Source organism: Athene noctua, chromosome 4, assembly GCF_965140245.1.
Source record: "Athene noctua chromosome 4, bAthNoc1.hap1.1, whole genome shotgun sequence".
Lineage (NCBI taxonomy): Eukaryota > Metazoa > Chordata > Aves > Strigiformes > Strigidae > Athene > Athene noctua.
This window is the reverse complement of record NC_134040.1, coordinates 72,736,340-72,756,904: the sequence shown is the minus strand read 5'-3', so window position 1 is coordinate 72,756,904 and position 20,565 is coordinate 72,736,340. Positions and strand designations below refer to the sequence as shown.

The 20,565-nt window shown below is 40.4% G+C and overlaps 1 protein-coding gene across 4 annotated transcripts in view; it reads left to right on the top strand.

Annotated features, from left to right (window-relative positions):
- The first annotated feature begins 2,810 nt into the window (after window positions 1–2,810).
- Window positions 2,811–20,565, top strand: part of LOC141960369 (putative ATP-dependent RNA helicase DDX60) — a 54,171-nt gene continuing 36,416 nt past the window's right edge. For all 4 annotated transcript variants that reach the window (XR_012633610.1, XR_012633611.1, XM_074905728.1 and 1 more), the window contains exons 1-11: window positions 2,811–2,890; window positions 8,661–9,026; window positions 9,162–9,231; window positions 11,110–11,287; window positions 11,430–11,771; window positions 12,247–12,354; window positions 13,826–13,987; window positions 14,875–15,033; window positions 15,526–15,667; window positions 16,772–16,933; window positions 18,286–18,388. Coding sequence is in view for 2 of the 4 variants with exons in the window: in XM_074905728.1 (XP_074761829.1) it covers window positions 2,836–2,890; window positions 8,661–9,026; window positions 9,162–9,231; window positions 11,110–11,287; window positions 11,430–11,771; window positions 12,247–12,354; window positions 13,826–13,987; window positions 14,875–15,033; window positions 15,526–15,667; window positions 16,772–16,933; window positions 18,286–18,388 (1,847 nt within the window). In the remaining 2 variants the exon portion in view is untranslated. The remainder of the gene's footprint in view (window positions 2,891–8,660; window positions 9,027–9,161; window positions 9,232–11,109; window positions 11,288–11,429; window positions 11,772–12,246; window positions 12,355–13,825; window positions 13,988–14,874; window positions 15,034–15,525; window positions 15,668–16,771; window positions 16,934–18,285; window positions 18,389–20,565) is intronic.

Sequence of the window (20,565 nt, the reverse complement as noted above, 5' to 3'; positions counted from 1 at the left end):
GAGAACTTTGGCCAGTTCCTCTTGATTGCTTCTAGAATGACTGATATGAAACAAGAACACTGACTTCCCTTTTTAGAAATTGGTATGTAAATATTCTATTTTTATAAGCAGACCTACAGTGTAACTTCAACAAATTGCTATATGGGTTGTAGGATGATTGGGAGGACCATCTGTGTGTTTTTGTGTGGGAAAGCATAATCTAGCATATCTAGATTGCTGTGCCCCTGTTCTCTTACCATGGTTGTTCTTTCTCTGCTTGCAACTTGTTTACTTATTGTGTCCTTCACCCATGCATCAATAAGCATTGTGCGAACACAGGAACAGCAACATACCTTTGACCGTTTTCCTCTGTGATAACTATGAGGTTGAAAGAAAGAGTAAAGCATGTTCAATGTGGTTAGTCTGTGCACTTGATGCATATGTAGTGTAGGAATAACTGGAGAATTTGGTAGGGTGTTACAAATAATCTGTACTGAATTGGTACAACTATATTTTACCAGTGGATGGATTTTAGCCCAAATCTTGGTGAACTTTTGGTAGGACTTAAAATGCACATGTCTAACACAAAAACGAATTTAATTTTTTCTGCCCTATACATCGTATTACATAAATTTTGCAGCTGGCCTGTGCTGGCCAAGGAAAGAGGCTGGGAAGTAAAGTATAGAATTACAAGGGTAAATACTTATTCATGTGCATGAGGTGTTCCAGCCAAACTGGGGTACAATGAAGGTGATTTTACACAGGGTTCTTATACCCTTCAGGTGTTCAGGTACAACACAATTTGACTAATCACTAATTAACACATACACTACCTACTACTAATCATAGTAGAACTTTGCAAAGCAACTATATTCCTTCAGCATTATCATTCATTAGTGTTGTTGCTACTTGTCCATTGACCCAGTTGTCCCTGGGGCCAGTCTTGCTGTAGTCAGCTGTGACACCAGATGCTGGGAGGATTTCAAAGATGTGTTGGAGGGGATAGGATGACATTATTACCTGAGTTGTCCAGGGGTATCTTTTATTCTTCATGAAGAGCTCTAAAAAGCAAAGTCCTTACTTTTAGGGCTGGGCTGTCCTAGTGCTTGCGATGAGGTGGTGTCCTTTAGTTTGCTTTACTTAAACATGAACAAAACCAAAGCCTCCAGTAACGTTCCACTACCACATTACACTGCAGTGTATAATGTAAACTAGTATATATTAACAAAGTTGATTTGTTTTCATACTACAAAGACTGATTGATATAATAGGGAAGGAAATTTTAGTAATAATTGTAGGTATGGCCTTTTCAAACAGATGTTTCTAAAGAAACAGGAAAATAATACTAGCTAAAAATAGTGCTGTTTTCCTGTAAAATTATTCTCAGTAATTGCTAAAATATTTGAATCTTTAAGAAACACCTATTCACCCTGAGGCAAAAAGCATGGTTTTGAAATCTCAGATCAGATTCATTTTAGCCAAAATTACAAGTGAAGACTCTGTATGTACAAAGTGAGGAAGGATTTACCAGGGTGTAAAAGGATTTCAATAATTTAAAAAATTAGTTAAAGAACATGGCTGAATTTTTCCTTAATAAAAAGTAAGTTTTCAAGATTTAGATGTTTTTCTGTAACTTCAAAATTGTAGAGGTAGTGTTTAAATAACTCTAGCATGAAGAAGCTTTTTGTATGGATTGGAGAAGATTTGTATGTGTAAATATGGCTACACTTATATTTTATGCAATTTATGTTTAGACTTTTCAGGTAATTAATACACTGACTCAGAATTGGCATCTTAATAGGTTGTAATAACAGAAGAACAGCTATTTCATTTTTTTGCATGCTTGTCTGGAAATTATAATTGCTTATGCAGAAAGTGTCAGTGCTGTAAGTATGTAACTAAAAGGCTTATTAGGACACATTTCATACCCAGGGTGGATGTATTTCAGAAAATGCACGTGCAATTCTATAGATTGTGTTTTATTAGTGGTTTTGAGGATATTAATGTGCTTGACAGACATGGAGGGTATCTAATTTCAAAAGAGCCACATGAGAAAGGCGTTCTTATTTTATGGAGAACACTTTTCTATTTAATGTCAAATTCTTTTTCTCCCTTTACAGCCACTTGCAATTCAGTGACAATCAACAGATTTTATATCTGGAAAAGTTAATTTCATGCCCTTAAATTTTATACTCTACATCAGATCTACTTTTCTAGGAAAATACTTGGTCTAACCAGTAGCAGGGCTGAGCATGTGTCCCTTTCAGGTTACAAACACATGTATGTAACACATACATATAAGCACAGCTGGCTACATAGATCAACTGAGTCAGAGAAACACTCAGTGCTCACTGGCTAATTGCAAAGGCCCTTTACTGGGAAATAGGTGCAATGCAGATGCCACCAATAGCTGGGCCTGTGCACTTGGGCTATCCAGTTGTCTCAATCCAATTTCAGAGGAGATTTTGATATGATCCCCAGGGCAAGATTAAGACACAGACAAGGTCAAATGCTGTACACCCAGTTTTCATTATTAAAAGTGAAGAAGGGTAGCAATAGGACAGAATGGAAGGAAAAGACAGAAATCAAGCAAGCATCCAGAATAGAGTTACAAGAGTAGTCACCACCATGGATCCAGCAGCATCCTGTTGGTCCTCAGTCGTCAATTCTTCAGTGGTGGGTGCACACAGGGCAAAGTTTTCTGTTGCTTGTTAAGTTCATTGTATCAGCTGATTAGCATATCTACCCACTTTTATTTTTTCCTCTGGTCCCACAGGTTTTTGCGAACTTCATGCTTCTTGAGCAATCATCTGGCTTCTGGGGCAGAAATACTCACCTCTTGTCAGTTCATTAGCAATGCATGCATGGTGTCTGGCATACACAATAGAGCCACAAATGGTTACAGGATGGAGTAAGTGATAAACATTTGGTTTCACTCAGTCCATGTACTCTCCCTTTCAGGCTTATCTAAGAGTTTGATAATGCAACTGCAATGGAGTGGGGGGTTGCATCCCTGGATACACTCCTGCTTCTTTGAGTGACACATTCCTTAGACTAATCCAAAACCTGCAGCTTGTCCTTGAGGTTTGCACAGACACAAGCAAGCTTTGGGACAGTCGTGACATTTCAGTCTCTTACCCCAGTGCCTGGCTGTGGATCCTCCTGCACAGGCACTCATATACACATGGAAACAGGTCTCTTAATTGAGCCTGAGACCTTATGGTCTTGCCAGTAGTTGTCCTGGGTTCCCTGAGGGGTCTCACCCTTAAGAGACGTGCACACCAGACTCCCAGGCCACTTCACATGCTTGCTGGCAGAATCTGGGCTGATAGTCACTAGGGACTGACACTGACTTACATACCCTCACTCATTCCTGTTTGTGGTTCCACAGACACACAGACCCCCGTGACTTATGGCCTGCTGCTAGTGCTCTGACCTCCATGCACACAGAACAGGTAGTCCCTCACCCAGGAGGGTGGTTAGAAATGGAATTTAATGAGCAGAGAGGACAGCCTGTGCTGATTAGGTGCAGGTGCATGGCTGGACAAGCGTTCCACCCAGCAACTGGTTTACATGCAATCAGCCTCTTAACTCCTTATCCCTCCGTTTTCCCATGCTTGTTCATGCCCTCCCAAACCATCTTGATATCTTCCTTCTCCTAGTCTAGTGCCTTGATTACCACTGTGCTAGAAAGCAGAGTATAATTGTCTATGTAGACTGGGCTGCAAACCCACCTTTTGGGTTTGCATCTCCTGTGAATGGGTAGATCATTATGAGCAGATGCAGATCCCTGGTGTCTGGGAGAGACTTGTTCCTTATGCCTATAAACTGAGTAGAAATGTATCAAAATCTAGCTGATCATAAGAACCTGAGCTGAAATGTTGGATATTGGATACAATAATTAGTTTCAGGAAATGAAAGAGGTGAGTATGACTGGAGTTTCACCATTTAGAAAGTTCAGTGAGAAAATAAATGCACAGTAAAAACATTAATAAAAATGATAGAGTAACTGAATATTTCCTAATTTAAAACTTCGGTTTGTTCACAGTAACTCTTAATGCTAAGCAGAGAATGTGCACATTTCATCTTCTTTCATTTTCCAGTGTTTCAAGTGACCTCTGAGAAATGTGAAATTTCTATGGATGGTGTTAGACCAGACAAGCAAAGGGTTCCTTACGGCATGGCCTTTACACTTACTACTGTTAGAAAAGTAATCAAAGCATTACTATAGTTCTTATCACTATTTTCTGTACTTTATGTTGGCATGGTAAGATTAATGAAAGAAATTAAAATGTTTATATATTTACTTTAATCTTCGGGTCAAAAATTTCTCCCATTCAGGCATGTACTAGATTTTCCACCATCTGTATCGAATTTAGGGCTAGATTCCAAAAGCAGCTGAGGCACAATTTATGCCAAATTAGAATTTATGCATTTATGTTAAAGGAGAGGGCTTAGCTCAGCTTAGTATAGGTGGCTCCTGACAGCTTCAAGTAAGTGTTAGGAAATTTTTATTGTACCCCTTGAGGCGAATTAAATACACATTTGTGCTTAAGTATAAAGTGATTTAATGGACAATGCACTGGACAGAGTCCTACTGCTGTAAGCAGTTCTACAAGGAGTCTGCAAAGATGTGGCATGAGCTGATTCTTTATACATGCCTGCATCAGCATCAGTTGTATCAATACAAATCAATACTATAGCATTTCTTACTTTATCGACAAGAGACTTTCTTCTCCCCTATATAGACTCGTTCCACCTGTGACATTCCTGTTTCTATTGCTTAACCTGGTTCTGGAGTTAGGCTTTCCCACTGCCAGGACCAGGTCATTCCTTGGTCTCCAGTTACCATTGCTGTGCAATTACAATTTGGATTTCCCCTTCATCAGATGTCTCAAGTTAAAATTTCTGCAGCTGGTTTTCTATACTACATGGTTACTGCCAACTGCTCAATGATTTTAGGCACTCTGATTCATGCTTGAAAAACTGGCAGTCTCAGATTCTCCTCTCAAGCATCTATCCATACCCCTTCCCTCTTTGCCTTATATGTTATGTAGAGAGATCTAAAAGAGTGTGGTGGGTTGACCTGGCCAATTTCCAGTTGCTCACCCAGCTCTTCTCTAACTCCCCTCCCTCAACAGGAGGGGAGAGAAAATGGGATGGAAAAGCTTGTGCGTCAACACAAAGACAGGGGGATTGCTTAACTAGTTACCATCACAGACAAACCAGACTTGACTTGGGGAAAAGTAATTTAATTTATTGCCAATTAAAATATATTTCGGTAGTGAGAAACAAACAAACAAAAAAATTAAACAACACCTTCCCCTTCCCCTCCCCTTTCTCAGGTCAACTTCACTCCTTCATTATTGACTCCTCTATCCTTCCCCATCCCCTGAGCAGTACAGGGGGGTTGAGGGTTGCCGAGGTTAGTCAGGATGTAACAGTTTTTCTTGACACTTTACTCCTTCTCCAGTTTAAGTCCTCTCCATGGGCTGCAGTCCTTCTGGATAAACCTGCTCCAGTGCAGGATTTCCACAGGCTGTGGTTCTTTCAGAGCATAGCCACCTGCTCCAGCATAGGGTCCTCCATGGTGGGACCTGACCATGGTGTTTGCACTGGTGTTTCTCTTTTTTTTTTTCCACTTCCTTTTCTTTTTCCCCCTCCTCACTCCTCTGCTTGTGTGATGTTTTTGCTCTTTTTAAAACATGTTTTCATGGAGGTGGCACCAGCTCCAGGTGCCACTTTACTCAGGAAAGTAAAGTGTCTGATCTGCCTTTTAGTCAAGTGAAGAGCAGACCTAAAATATACTTTTCTGATACAAAATACATCACCCAAAGAGGTGGAGAATTGAACCTTAAAGGTCTGTCTTCAGGACTTAATTAAAAGTTATATTAAAAATCTGTTGAAGCATTGGGCTAAATATAATCTCCAATTTCATTTGAGGAAAGGAAATATGGTTCTGATTATTTCCCAGATTGCTACCTACGAAAGAAAAAGAAGGTGTGCTGAGAGGAGGGAGCAGAGGCTTATGTTGGCTAGCTGAACAGAACAGTTCTGATATGCTGGAGCACTGTGGGTGTGTTATTATACTGTAAAAGATGCTGTTCCCCTGAGTTTCTGGAATCTTTGTACGGATCTCAAAGGCAATACAGGGTGTGGAAAAAGACCTTTGATCCATTTACATAGCAAGTGTTATCTGTCAGCTGTCCACCAGTGAGGCTGATGAAAACTTCCCTGGGTCCATGAGGAGCCTACTTACACATATTAACGCCAGTAGTCTTCTGTGCTGTATCCTGCACAAGTATCTGATCTGAAGAACAGCTGGACTTTTCACTTCTTGCCAAGACAATCTGATACATAAACTCTGGTTTCCTAAATGTTGTTTCAACAGTACTTGGGTATCCAGGTTCCCTGGGGAATTGAGGCTTTGCTATTTTAAACTAGGGGATAGGGGTCCAGTACTGTTTGTGGAATGCTAAAAAAAGTGACATGTATCTCATAGTTGTTTTAGTATGGAATTTCCTACTTTAAAAAAGCAGGCTGGTAGAACAAATTATGGTGAATAAAGGGACAGAAGTAGGAATTAGCCCTTTCTGCATTGTCTATGCAACCTTCATTGACAAAATTCTTCAGCAGTGGAGGCTTCATAGCCCTTGGACTGTTAGCTGAAGCCACCGTGACCACAAAGCGTAACTGAATGGAAGCGAGGAAATACTGGGGATGCTTTGCAGTGCCGTGTTCGGGGACGCGACGCAGTTCTTCCAGCACCGCGGAAACGAAACCAAAGTGTGGCGGCCGGGAAAAGAAACCGAAAGTCGGGGAGGGGACACGGGGACGGACGCCGACGGCGGGGCCGGGCCGGGCGGCGGCGGCGGCAGGGGCAGGTACTCTCCGGCCGGGGCTTTGTTACAAGTTGTGGTTGGGGTTGCCTTTAGGATGGGGTTTAGGGCTGCGACTGGGATTGGGGTTAGGACTGGGAATGGGTGTAGTTCTGGGAGAGCTGTGGTTGGGTTTAAGCATGGGGCTGGAGCTGGGGTTAAGGTTTCCATTAGGGTTGCAGTTGGTTTGGGGCTGGACGAGGGGGCTGGACAGCGTGCAAGGGAACAGCTGGGACTTTGCGGGCAGCAGGGGAGCATCCTCCAAGGTGGAGGGGCAACAGGGTGCTGGCAGGGTGTCAAAGCCACCTGATTGTCTCTGCCCACATTGTAGCCCCAGGCATCTCAGATGTCACTGTATCCGCTGCAGAAAAACACCCATGTAGTGAAGTATTTAAGCCTTTTTTCTAAAAAGAAATATAGCGGTCCATGCATGAGTATGTACAGATATAATTTGGCTTTCTTTGAGAGCAGCTAGCTTGACATATTCAGATATGGAAAGTCATGCTTGTTTAGGAGATTGCTGAAATAGTGATGGCCATCTTCTAGGTAAGTGACAGTTTCAGCATGCAAAAATACATAATTCATCCCCGAATGGTGTTCTCAAGCTTTTGATATAGCTTTTTCAATTTAGGTAAGAAAATGGGGAAAAGTCTCAGGTTTATTGCTGCCTTGACAAGAAGTATGTATGCAGGTACAAAAATGGTGACTTTATGTAGCTGTATGTATATAAATAGCTTATATTTCATGAAAATAGGTATTAAAGTTCAACTGTAAAGTTATGCTAAGCACACCAGTATAATATAGTACACTATGTGTGCAGTATTTTACAAGTAGATAATAAAAATGTGTTTTAGTTTCTTTTTCCTGCAACTTTGTTTGCTAGGAGTTTGACACAAGGTGAAAATCACAAAGAAAATTGCAGTTTAGTTTTGAGTTTGTGAAATCTGAAAAATTGAGGTTGCACTTTAGTTTCTTTTGTTAGTTTTTAAACAGAGGTTATAAGACTAAAAATAGCATCTAGAGATTAAATAGTCCTTTTATGGTCTCAGGAAAATGAGGCGTAACCATATCTAAGGCATTTGAATATTGCAGTGGCAAGCACTGCAACAATAAATACTCCATGAAGCTGTTACCTGAACTGAAACTAGAGGAAACTGAAGTTCAGAAGAACTGAGCTGACGTGGTAAGGACTGTGCAGGGTTATTCCAAGCTGCTTGTTTGTTCTTTAGCTCAAAGGAACTGAACATTGTGAACTTGTAAAGTGGGGAGTTACCCTAACCATTACCCTTGTCTGCTCACTCAAGATTTGAGAATTCTACCCTTGGAAAAAAAGAAGAAAAAACCAAACCATGATTACCACCATCATGCAATGAAGATGTTGTTGTGTGCCTACTTGTGACTGGACTAGCATGAGTGGTGTAGGTACAAGTCCTCGAACCAGGAAACATGGATCATCCTTGGAGTGTGCCACACAGATATAGCTAATAAAGCAAGTTATGACTAACCCCCACCCAGGGCCCCTTCACACGAAATGCAAAACAGATATGTAATGCTCCTCTTTAGTAAACTTTAAGAAAGACAAAAGCTGATGTTTTCCTTATAGTTCATAAAAACATTTATTGATTTTAAAATGAAAATATGTTTCACAGGGATACTCACAAAATGCTTTCATATTTTTCTTAAAGTTTTATTCCAGTATGATTACGGAGTAGGTAATTTAATGGTTGAAGTCTCAGAGCATACCATATTTCCTGAAAATTATCTCTTGATGACTTAGAGTTTTTCTTTTTTTTTGGATGCCAGAATCAAGATCTGTGATGGATTCTGCAGGTCATTTCAAGAAGGTTGTTCATAATGATGCAAAGGAGAATGCTAGTAATGATGATAAGGACAGTGAGTGTAGCGACAGTGGCTTCATTCCAACATACGAAGATAAAGAGAGTGGGAGGACAAGTGACAGTGATGAGAATGATGAGACCAGTGACAGAGCAGAAGCAGCTGTTGCACAGATGCTTAAAGAAGAAGAAGATAGAGAAAAAGAAGCTGAAGACCTAGACTACAGTAACGCTTATAGTATCTCAACCACTGAAGAAGTGACTCAGCAGGTATCACAAACTGAGTGCCAGGATTTCAGAGTTCTCCAGCATGAATGTGATTCCCAAAGCCCTGGTGAGGAGCTGCTGTTACCTTATGCTTATATTTGTAGCATTTATTGCAGTGTCTTACATTTTGGCTCTTCTGTCATTAATTGATTGAGTCATGGTTGTATGGTTTTATCAATAACCATGTGTGTGGTTATTTTAGAAAAAAGAAAACAACATGAATTTCTGAAGAAGTTGAGGCTACATGTTTGGGCATCCCTGTCAAGAGCTGAGTAAGTACAGTGGATTTCATGGAAAGAAATGTAATAAATGGTAATAAAAATAGTTTCTTTCAACTAAGTTGTCCTGGTCTGAGCCCAGAAGACAACTGAGAACCATGCAGCCATTCACTCATCCCTTCTTCCCCAGGGCTGGGTAGGAGAAAATGAATTAAAAAGGCTCAAGATTTGAGATAAGGGCAGGGAGGAATGGCTCACCCACTACAGTCACAGGGAAAAGACAGACTCGTTAGGGGAAGAAAAAGGACATCACTTAAACACTAAAAACAACAAGAAGACAGAATGGGACAGGGAGAAGCATTACCATATCTTAAAACACCTCCCCCCACCTGTCTCTTTGAAGGCTCAGTTTTGTTCCCGATATTATACCTCCTTCCCCAGCAGTGCAGGAGCAGGGGATGGGGGGTGAAGTCAGTCCATTGTTTCTTCCTGCAAGGTGGGGAGGAAGCACTCTTGTCCATTCTTCCCCCTGCTCCATGTGGTGTCCCTTTCACTGGAGACAGTCCTCCATGAACTTTCTCTACCGTGAGTCCTCCCCATGGGATGCAGCTCTTCCCGAGATGCTCCAACGAGGGTCATCCCTTGTGTTGCAGTTCTCAGGGGGGGCTGCTTCTTCCTGTGGAGTCCTGGAGGTCCTCCACCATCCACAGGCGAGTCTCTGCTCCACTGTGGACCTTCATGGGTGGCAGAGGAGAGCAGAATGATTTAAGACTAATACTTTTACAGTATTTAAAACAGTTTTCCTACAAAATTTTCATATCTATACCTTCTGTGGTTTTGCATGTCAGTTCTCATGCATGGTCTTCTGCATCACATTCTGATTCCTTTCCCTGCTTGGTTTGGAAAAGGATTAGCAATAGTCTTGTTCAGGTTGACAGTAAAGTGCCTCCTCTGCATTCTGGAGCTGACATGCTAAAGAGATTAGTATTAATTAAAGGCAGACAATTTAAGTGTGTAAGACAGAAGTTGACATAGTTTTTTTCATGGAAGGCTACTCATTGCATCAGATAACAAACTGGGCCTGTAAACCAGAGGCTGTTGATCCCAGCCAGGAAAGCAAGCTGAGTCTTCTCAGATGCGGATCTAAGGTGATATGTGTCGGCATTTTTGACAGTCTTGAAGAAAATAAGCACATTCTTACTATTAGAGTATGAATATTCTCAGAATATGCATTACTGTTGTAATATGTAATAGACAGTACAGTATGTTATGTAATAACAAAAGCAAAAAGCTGAGAACCTTTACTAGAAGGGCTTTCCTTTTCATCTGGGCCTGCAAAAGTTCTGAATTCTTGGTCTGTCCAGGGCAAAACATCATGTCCCTGGACGTTCATGGATTCTTAAAGAGCTGGAGAATGCATCAGTTCCTAGGATGTATTAATAACTAATGTGGTGCTGCCTGTTTATACTTGCCATCTTCAGTGCAAAGGACATATTTTGAGTTTGACCTAAGACTGGTAAATGCAAATTTTATCAAATTTCATAGTTTTCTGAAATAGGATAGGATGAAGAAATCTTTTAATTCTTTGATCTCTTGAGGGAATGCATTGTGATGGATTCCTCTTGCTATTAAGATATTTTTCTTGCCATAGACATTCCTTGGATGAGGTAGGTAGTTGTCATTGTCATGATAGTTGTAAAGGAGACAATTGCTAATACATTCAATAACTGAAAGGAGTGAAAGCTATTTAGGACTAACCCTAGATCCAAGAAAGAGGGTTTGCTATTGATTTCATTTATAAATTTAATGTTTAATTGATTTAATTATCAAAAAAAATATTTTAAAGTCTATTAATAAGCAAATTTATTCTGTCCCATGTCCCCAGCTTTTCTTAGAGTAATGTTATGTACATGCTATTTCTTTTTCTTTCAGGTATGTCAGTTTGTTAAAAGACTTTGTTGAGTCTGAATTCTTTGTGATAGATGGGGATTCCTTACTACTTATGTTTTTGGATGAGAAAACACAATATCTAAATTTCTTCTACCAAATTGAATGCTTCTTGCAGGATTTCACTGAAAAAGGAGCAAAATACGTCATTGTTTTTTTCAAGGTACTGAACAAGTAACATTTGTTTGCTGTTTAAATCACTGCACTCCTTCAAAACCAACTGCTTGATCCTAATCAGGATTAGGAAACTGTTCACTGTGTCAACAAATGTAACTGAATAATTTCATTGTTTTTATTTCCCACAGGATGCAGAACAGATGTACTTTCCATATCCTCATTTTCTTTCCTTACGTACTGTATTAATAGAACACCTGAGGCGTAACACAAGTACCACTGTTCATACAGAATTTTCCAATTGTTTATCATCCAAATGGGAGATTTTCCTGAAGAAAAGTTATCCTTACTTCATTATCGTATCTGACATAGGACTGACCTCTCTCCAAACAGATTATTTATCTATTTTAATTGTTCATTCATTGTCAAAGAAAATCAACATTGTGCTTGCTTCAGGACAAGAGTATGATATTCTTAGAGTTTATGGATATCATGTTCAGAATGTGTATAAACACAGATTATTTTTTCAAAAGGTAAGGTACACAACTTTGTTGCTGGTTTGCAATAGTCGTGTTAGTTCTACTTAGATTTAATTAAAATATCTCAATATAAGTATTATATTTTACATACTAAAATTATAAAGCACTGACACGTGACTCATTTTATGTTTCTTTAATCTACTGGTCTTGAAATCCTTAACAGGCAAACATTATGATTGGTAGCACATTCCTGCCATGTTCTCTATAGTCTCATTTTACATTCTTGTTCACTTAAGATATGATAGTCTCAAGTAAAGCATTTCCCATATTTTCAGTATCACATGCAATATGCCAGAAAAAGACTAGCATTTAAGCCAGGGATGTGATTTTAAAAATTTTATTTAGAATAGATGTTTCTTAGAGGCTGAGGATTGATCTGTATCTGATTGGTTTCTGTCTATGGCCAGTAGTCCCTGATGCATTATATCTACTGACTTTTGCATATATCTTTGACTTCTGCACTTCTTAGCATGAACAAGACCTTCGATGTACCTGTGAAAAACTAGTCAGGTACAAAGAACCATTCATATGTCTATATGAACATCTCAAGCTGAACCTGAAAAGCATTCAAAAAGAGGTAATTTGACCTTTTGATCTTTCATCTTTTTTCTCCTTGGGTTGACTGTCTTCCTCCATTCCTCTACCTGAAATTCCCCACTAGCCAGAACTGGGAGCTCTTTTCCTTGTCCTGAAGTGACACCCTGAGTCTCAGAAGGTCTCTTCTGTGCCCATTTTTCATCACAGCAGCTTGAAGCTGTTTCTTTCTTTAAAGTTCACTGAAGTAGGATGGTCCAGCTGGCAGCTGATCAGTGGGATGCTGCTTAAGGGATGTTTCCATCTTGGCGACTGCCTTTGTCTTGTAGAAGATGGGAACCAGCCCATTCAGCAATAAACACCATCTGTGGCATAAATCCACTCTTAGCCATGTTGGGAGGTTGTGGCTACTTCCCTCCGGGTGCACTGTGGCTATTGCCTCACTCCCAGGGCAGCAGCTGGCTCCTGAGGGTAGTGTGTGGAAGGGTATGTTCAGCAGTGGGGAGTGAGAGTCAGTGCTGCTGCCAACAGCAACCTTGTCTGTAGGCACATCTCAAAATCTAAACCTCGCAATGACAGCTGCCAAGGCGTGCACACTCCATTGACTAAAGTGCTCACAGTCTGGGAATTTTTTTTGAGGAGCTTGATTACAGTTGCAGAGTCTGTTCTTACATGATTAAAACTGTGGTTTTTACAATATTTTAACCTTAAAAATTTGGTATTTTTATGGTACCATAATCACCTCTAGTGCCTAATATACTCCTGCCATTTTCCTGAGTGTTAAGTTATATTGCAGCACTGTGACTCCACTTCTGCTCCTGTGGAGAGCAACAGCAAGGCTTCCTTGGACTTTAGTGGGAATGATACTGGTTGAGCAAGCTGATTTTTTTCAGTCCAAAATAAAAAATGGTGTTACTGAGAAGGCTTTTTAATGCATGACTACTGCTAATATTTTGTTTTCTTATGATTATTTGTCCTTAGGCAAGTTCAATAATTGGATACCCTAGGAGCAGCAAAACATCAGAGCAGCTGGTCCCTTGGGGCTGGGTCTGTGGGAGCTCCCCTGTGGATGGCAGGGCAGGGCCTGCTAGCCAGGGCCTGTCCCACTGCCCCACTGCAGGGCAGCTGGGGGTACAGCTGCAACTCCGGGCATCGGGCATCTCCCTGAGAATGGGCTGAGGCCAGACAGGGTCGTCAGCTGGGCTGTACGGAGTTGAAGACAGGCATTGCTGCAGCATCACTGGTGCAGGGACTGTTGGTCCTGAGGGGCTGAAATGGGGCCCTGGGCAGCTGGAGGAGGCCCAAGGGGTTGGGCAGGGACAGACAGGGCTGTTGGTGCTCTCAGGGACATGACAAAAAAGAGATATTTTTGACTGTGCCCACTTTTCTTTCTGTAGTTTTGATATCCTTTTTTTCCCTTCTCCAATGAAACTCTGTAAAGGATAAGACTTGTCTTTATTTTGTAATTTTTATTATACCAGTCATTTGTGCTATTCATAATGTTATGACTCCAGGTTTGCAAGACTGTCTGTCTGTTGAAACAACTGTGGCCTGAAGGATCTGATGTTCGTCGTGTGGTCTGTGTTCTTGTTTGTGCCGTGGGATTAAAAATATACAGCAATATGTTGGAAAATGCAAATACATCCATGGGAGCAAAGACAGAACAATCAGCAAGAGTGAGAATTTTTTTAATATCTTTTCAGCACAGTGACCATAAGCATTTTGCTAACAGGAGAGATGGATGTTCTTCCAGATCCCAAGCTGAAGAGAGGTCCAGCTGCTTCCTTTGTGACGACACTCTGTAAAGTGGTCTAGTTCAGATAATTACTGTGGCCACAGCTTTTCCAAAGGAGCATGGTCTCACTGTGGGTGGCATTGTGCCCCCTGATGCAGTGGCTATTTCTGGGGAAAGTTTACCTTAGGAGTAATTACTTCCATAGGAAGTTTTACATTAGAAAGTAGTTGCACTCATTATTTTTCTTTTCCTAACATTGTGACATATTAGCTTTTACAGAAGAATATACTTTTCCTCAGGTTAGCAAGACATTTCAGAAAAAAAGATTTCTTTCTAGACGTGGTCATGACATTTTTGTGACCATACTGCAAACCTTATATTTTCATCAAGTTAACACAGACGCAATATATCAGTAATATTTTGAGACACATATTCAGTGGACTACAGGATAACCACGAGGGGTTAGCACAGCTGGATTTCTGTACAGACTTTTTGCTGTGCTGTTGAGAAAAGAGCATAGGCCTATATCTAGATATTAAATTTTCCTATTAAAAGTATAACATTCTAGGCAGATAGACCTACAATTGTTTTTAAGCTTTGTCTTGATTTTCATAGTAATTTTGGAAAAGAGGTTTGTTTTACATTTACCAGCACTAGAAGAATGTTCATTTTTGAAATAGGTGTATCCACAAGTAATTAAAATGCACTTTAAATAGATCAAAATTATTAGCTGCTTTAACAAAGTGCAAACCACTGCATTAAGCAGAGGTGAACACAGTTATTTTATTGAAGGACGTGGGTGACCTTTTATCTGTCATCTCTCAACAGGGAAGAAGTAATCCCCTATCCCCAGAAGAAGCATCTGACCTCTGTAGAATGCAGTGTCTTACAGTGACTTTTCTTCTTCATATGCCTCTTTCACAGAGAGCTCAGATCAGGATCATGAAATCCTGCTGGACTAAGCAAGTTTTACCATTAATAAAAATGGTATGTGTAGCACTGTCTTACTTCTCCTGTCATCAGGTGCAATCATCATTTCAGTTTTCATTTTCCCTTATATGCTACTTTAGTCATCTGATGAGATCAAAGAATGTAATATACCTGCTGGAAACAAACCTTACCTGGTACAGGAATCTTGTGAACCAGAAAATAGTGGGGCTAGGAGAATGTTTCAGGGCAATATCTCTGTACTTGGCTGCTTCTTAGACATCTCCAGGTAGTCGACATTAGTGTACTGGGCTAGATGGACATTTTTGTCTCATCCAGTACGGGTGACTGGCAGGACTTTTTGTTGTTTAAATGTGGTTATTACAGTGAAGGAGAACGGTGAAGGTGGTATCCTGATCATAGAGAAGTCAAGTAACTGTGTGTTGTTTTACATGTCAATAAAATCTATGGTAAGTTAACCTTGCTTTGGAGGTGCTTTTGTCCCTCACATGAAAAGGTGCTTTATAACCATTGTTTGCTTCATTTTAACAGCAACAGTTGTGTACACATTTTGCTCTGACACAGCTAAGTGACACAAATGATTGGAAATTGGATTTAACTTACCTGCCTGACTTAAATGATGACTCACTGCTCATAAATCTTGCACATTACTACGAGGTCGAATACACTGAAGGTATTTATCTTGGTTGAACAGTTTGATTTCTTACATTTCTATCTTTATTAAGCTGCAAAATTAGAATGAAACTGCTTGTACAAACAGAAATAAGTAGTTTTTAAATTACCCATGTAATAATGGCTATATTTTGGGGAATAATAGGGGAACTATTTTCTATAGCGAAGTCTAGAAAATCACACGTGAAAGTGTCTTTCATTAGTACTCATTGAGAATACTTTACCATGTCATATCTTTGATGTGCCACCTGCACTTATGCAAAGGAAGATACAGCATAGGTTGGGAGAGCTCTGGGTCAGTGTTATTGGCTTTTAGTCAGTTTTCTATCCATTTAGTTTTAGTCCATTTAGTTTTAGTGAAACACAGTCAGAAAGGAAACTAGATTCTATCCCTAGTGTCACTGTGACATTGGATAATAGTTTTAATTTCAGGCAAGGTTGATTCAGACAAATCATATCTTGTCTTATAAATACATAAATTTGTGAGCGGGAGCTTTAAGAATGCCAGATGTGTTAAGATTTACAAAAAAGTTACAAAAGCTGACAGAACAAGGAAATATGAAAAAAGATTTGTAGCAAATGTTTGTTCTGTTTACCTGAAGTTTTCTGCCATGATTCTGTCTGTTGGTAAAACAGGATGCTTTATGAATCTAGTCACAAGATGTCCTATATATAACTCAGTAAAGCAAGTGTAGAGAAATTTTTAAAGGAAATACAAATTAGGTATACGAAACATTTTTTTTTTTTATAATTGTACCTATGATTGAGCACTAAAAAGAAAATTATCAGTTCAAGATCCTACCCTACAGGAGGTGAAGGTGAGAGAAACTCTAGCTGTGGAGCTTACAGACTTCCACAGATAGTCTAAATCTGGTGTTTTTTCCAAAATGCAACTTCTCAGTACATATAGTTAGTTATACCTTAGGCTGTTAAAAACGGTGAATGTACAGAGTTCTGTTCTAATTTTTTCTGATGACCAAAGATCTTGGGTAGGACTGAAGTCTTTGTTCCTGATGTTGCACAGGTGAGCAGGTAGGTTTTGTTTGAAGAAACTTAATTTTAAAGTTCCTGTTGTTTTAGGTTTTCTTCTTTCTTCCCTGTGCAGGATTAGAGTTCAAAAAGGAACTGGGGAAAGAAATGGAGAATGAATACAAGTGTTTATGGGACACAGTAAGAAAATTGGCTGTGAAATACAGTTTTGGAGATGCTTTCCCGATACGAAAGACCTCCCAACTATTTCTTGAGCAGGAACAGACATTATTTAGAGGTACTGACAGCTCCACAAATTAGTTAGATGCGTGATCTTCATTACTATCACTAAAAGTTCTTGGAGAAGGGATCTGATTCTACTCTAATCACAGTTCTAATGCTTCATGGATCCTCTCCTCCTTCCTTTCAACCCACTAGCAAAACTTGCAGCTGATGCCAAAGTAAGTCTAACCAGGCTTTATGGCTGAAATTCTGACTCCACTGCAGACAGCACAAGTATCAATATTGACTTCAGTAGGAATTGAGTTTAGTTCCATGATTGCTAGCCCAAATCTTTTATATGTATTGTAAAAAACATTATGATTAATGTAATACAAATAATAGTAAAAAGCATAATAATTACTTAAAGTGAAGATTACACTGCAGGAAGACTCTCTGAAGAACATCTACATGTTGACATAGGGTTATGCAGCTATTGGGCATGGGAGCAGAAAATTAAGTGAAATATAGAATTGTTGCCCTAGTGTTGTCCAGCCATCACTGTAGCTCACATTGCAGTCCCTGAAGTTTGTAAAAATGTGACTTGCCCATAAGTGTCTCAGATTACATCATTGTCCTGTTTAGTAGCCCATAATTGGGAAAGCGAGTAGTTGACTTGGAGATTATTTGTTTTCTTCCTTTGTTTACAAGACCTGTTCTGAATATCTGAAAGGAGTAGGTAGAGATTTTTTGATATCTGACATTTCTTGAGAATCGGTTTTATTTCAGCCTTCAAAAGTTTGTTTTAAGCCTATCAAATTGTATAAATCTTTAGAAGAGATGGTAAGAAATTCAGTAAAGGCTGGAGTATAATTCTACTTTGGTTTGTGGGTGTTCTTCAGCTGGTTTCAAAGATGTCAATTGGGAGAAGTGGAGAAAAAAAGGCAGCTTCTTTGTTATCTATGGGACATTAAAGCATCTTCTGGCACAGCATTTGTGTTGCCTATTTCTCTATCTCCTTTGGACACCTTGAAGACTGAAGTTGTGGCTAGACTTTAAATATGGGAGGGATGCACAAAGTCATCTAATGTAAGTGCAGTTGAAAGCGGAGACTGTGGTCTTTATGGGATCAGTGCAGAAAAGCAGATGCTTGTGAGATGGGACGGGTTGTACTACTCAAAAAGTGAGCCTAGGTGTCTAAAATGGGTTATGAGAATATCTACTCTGAAGCAGTAATGATGTCTGCTTCATCCTTCTTCCCATGCTTGAGAAGAAACAGAAAAAGGGGAACTAGTGAACTACTGCTTACTTTTAGCAAATTTTACTTTATAAAATTTCATTTATAATGTAACTTGACAGAATTTTCAAGTATGATACACAATTATATATATTACTAGTTAAATAATATTAATTATTTTTTACACTGCAAAGATTATGGAGAAGAAATTCCTGACATTGGACTAATCTCATTGAAATCTGATCTTGTTGAAGATTATGCTGGAGATGTTTTGAAAGACCTACCTGTTCTAAAAAGGTATATATATGAGTTTTATTCGAATGAAATAGTATTATATGGGCTTATTTTCTACTCCCCTGCACTTTACATCCATATTATACTCAATTTGTATAAATGTAGAAGTGGTTTTTCTATGACTGGGTAAAATTTCACATTTACATGTACTGGTGTAAATATTAAAAGAAAGTTAAGAATGGATGAGAGTCAATATATTTTCTCTCATAGTTATTTGTTTGCATTATAGTCTTTGATTCTTATTCTACATTCTGGATTTTTGTTTTTTTAAATGTACAATTTCTATTTGAAAGGCCTTATCCTTACCTGCTACACCACTTGGATGCACACAAGTCTGTGGGACCAGATGGGTTACACCCGAGGGTGCTGAGGGAGTTGGCAGATGTGCTCGACAAGCCACTGTCCATGATTTACCTGAAGTCATGGATAACTGGGGAGGTGCCACTGGGCTGGAGGGTGGCAAATGTGACATCCATCTACAAGAGAAGCAGAAAGGAGAATCCAGAAAACTACAGACCTGTCAGTCTGACCTCGGTGCCAGGGAAGGTCATGGAGCAGGTCATCTCGGGTGCCATTAAAAGTCATATAATGGACAACCAGGGGATCAGGCCCAGTCAGCATGGGTTTATGAAAGGCAGGTCCTGCCTGACAAACTTGATCTTCTTCTACAACAGGGCAACCTGTTTATTGGATGAGGGAAATGCTGTGGATGTTGTTTACCTTGACTTTAGCAAGGCCTTTGACACCGTTTCCCACAGCATTCTCCTGGCAAAACTGGCTGCTGGTGGCTTGGATGGGCACACACTTTGGTGGGTAAAAACTGGCTGGATGGCCAGGCCCAAAGAGTTGTGGTGAATGGAGTTAAATCCCGTTGGTGGCTGGTCACGAGTGGTGTCCCCCAGGGCTCGGTGTTGGGGCCACTCCTGTTTAACATCTTTCTTGATGATCTAGATGAGGGGATCGAGTGCACCCTCAGTCAGTTTGCAGATGACCCCAAGTTGGGTGGGAGTGTTGATCTGCTCGAGGGTAGGGAGGCTCTGCAGAGAGACCTGGACAGGCTGGAGCCATGGGCTGAGGCCAACTGGAGGAGTTTCAATAAGGCCAAATGCCGGGGGCTGCCCTTGGGCCACAACAACCCCCAGCAGCGCTACAGGCTTGGGGAGGAGTGGCTGAAGAGCTGCCAGTCAGAGAGGGACCTGGGGGTGCTGATTGACAGCCGGCTGAACAGGAGCCAGCAGTGTGCCCAGGTGGCCAAGAAGGCCAATGGCATCCTGGCTTGTGTCAGCAATAGCGTGGCCAGCAGGGACAGGGAAGGGATCTGACCCCTGTACTCGGCACTGGTGAGGCCGCCCCTCGATTCCTGTGTTCAGTTTTGGGCCCCTCACTCCAAAAAGGACATTGAATGACTCGAGCGTGTCCAGAGAAGGGCAACGGAGCTGGTGCAGGGTCTGGAGCACAGGTCGTACGGGGAGCGGCTGAGGGAACTGGGGGTGTTTAGTCTGGAGAAGAGGAGGCTGAGGGGAGACCTCATCGCCCTCTACAGCTCCCTGAAAGGAGGTTGCAGAGAGCTGGGGATGGGTCTCTTCAACCAAGCAGAAAGCGATAGGACAAGAGGGAATGGCCTCAAGTTGCACCAGGGAAGGTTTAGACTGGATATTAGGAAGCATTTCTTTACAGAACGGGTTGTTAGGTGTTGGAATGGGCTGCCCAGGGAGGTGGTGGAGTCCCCATCCCTGGAGGTGTTTAAGAGTAGAGTCGACATAGCGCTGAGGGATATGGTGTAGTTGGGAACTGTCAGTGTGAGGTTAATGGTTGGACTAGATGATCTTCAAGGTCTTTTTCAACCTAGACGATTCTGTGATTCTATGAACTTGCAAAGCTCAGACTGTTTTTGGGGAAAAAAAAATTAAATAAAAATACTGGAAAAAATAGAGTTAAGAAGAGATTATCCTTTCCAGTTGCTCTGCTGCTTGTGGAAGTTGGTTCTGTGCTCCACAATGATTATTCTTTAGCCAGTGCACAAGTTACGTAGTTACAGTGCTGTCTGTGATTAATCTGTATGAAAATAAGTGCAAAAAAAGAGATTTTACTTTGTTAGTAATTCTTTCTGAAAAACTAAGGGTATCTTGACATACTATATTTGGTTGTTTTTCTGCCACAGTAAAATTGTTTTGATAAAT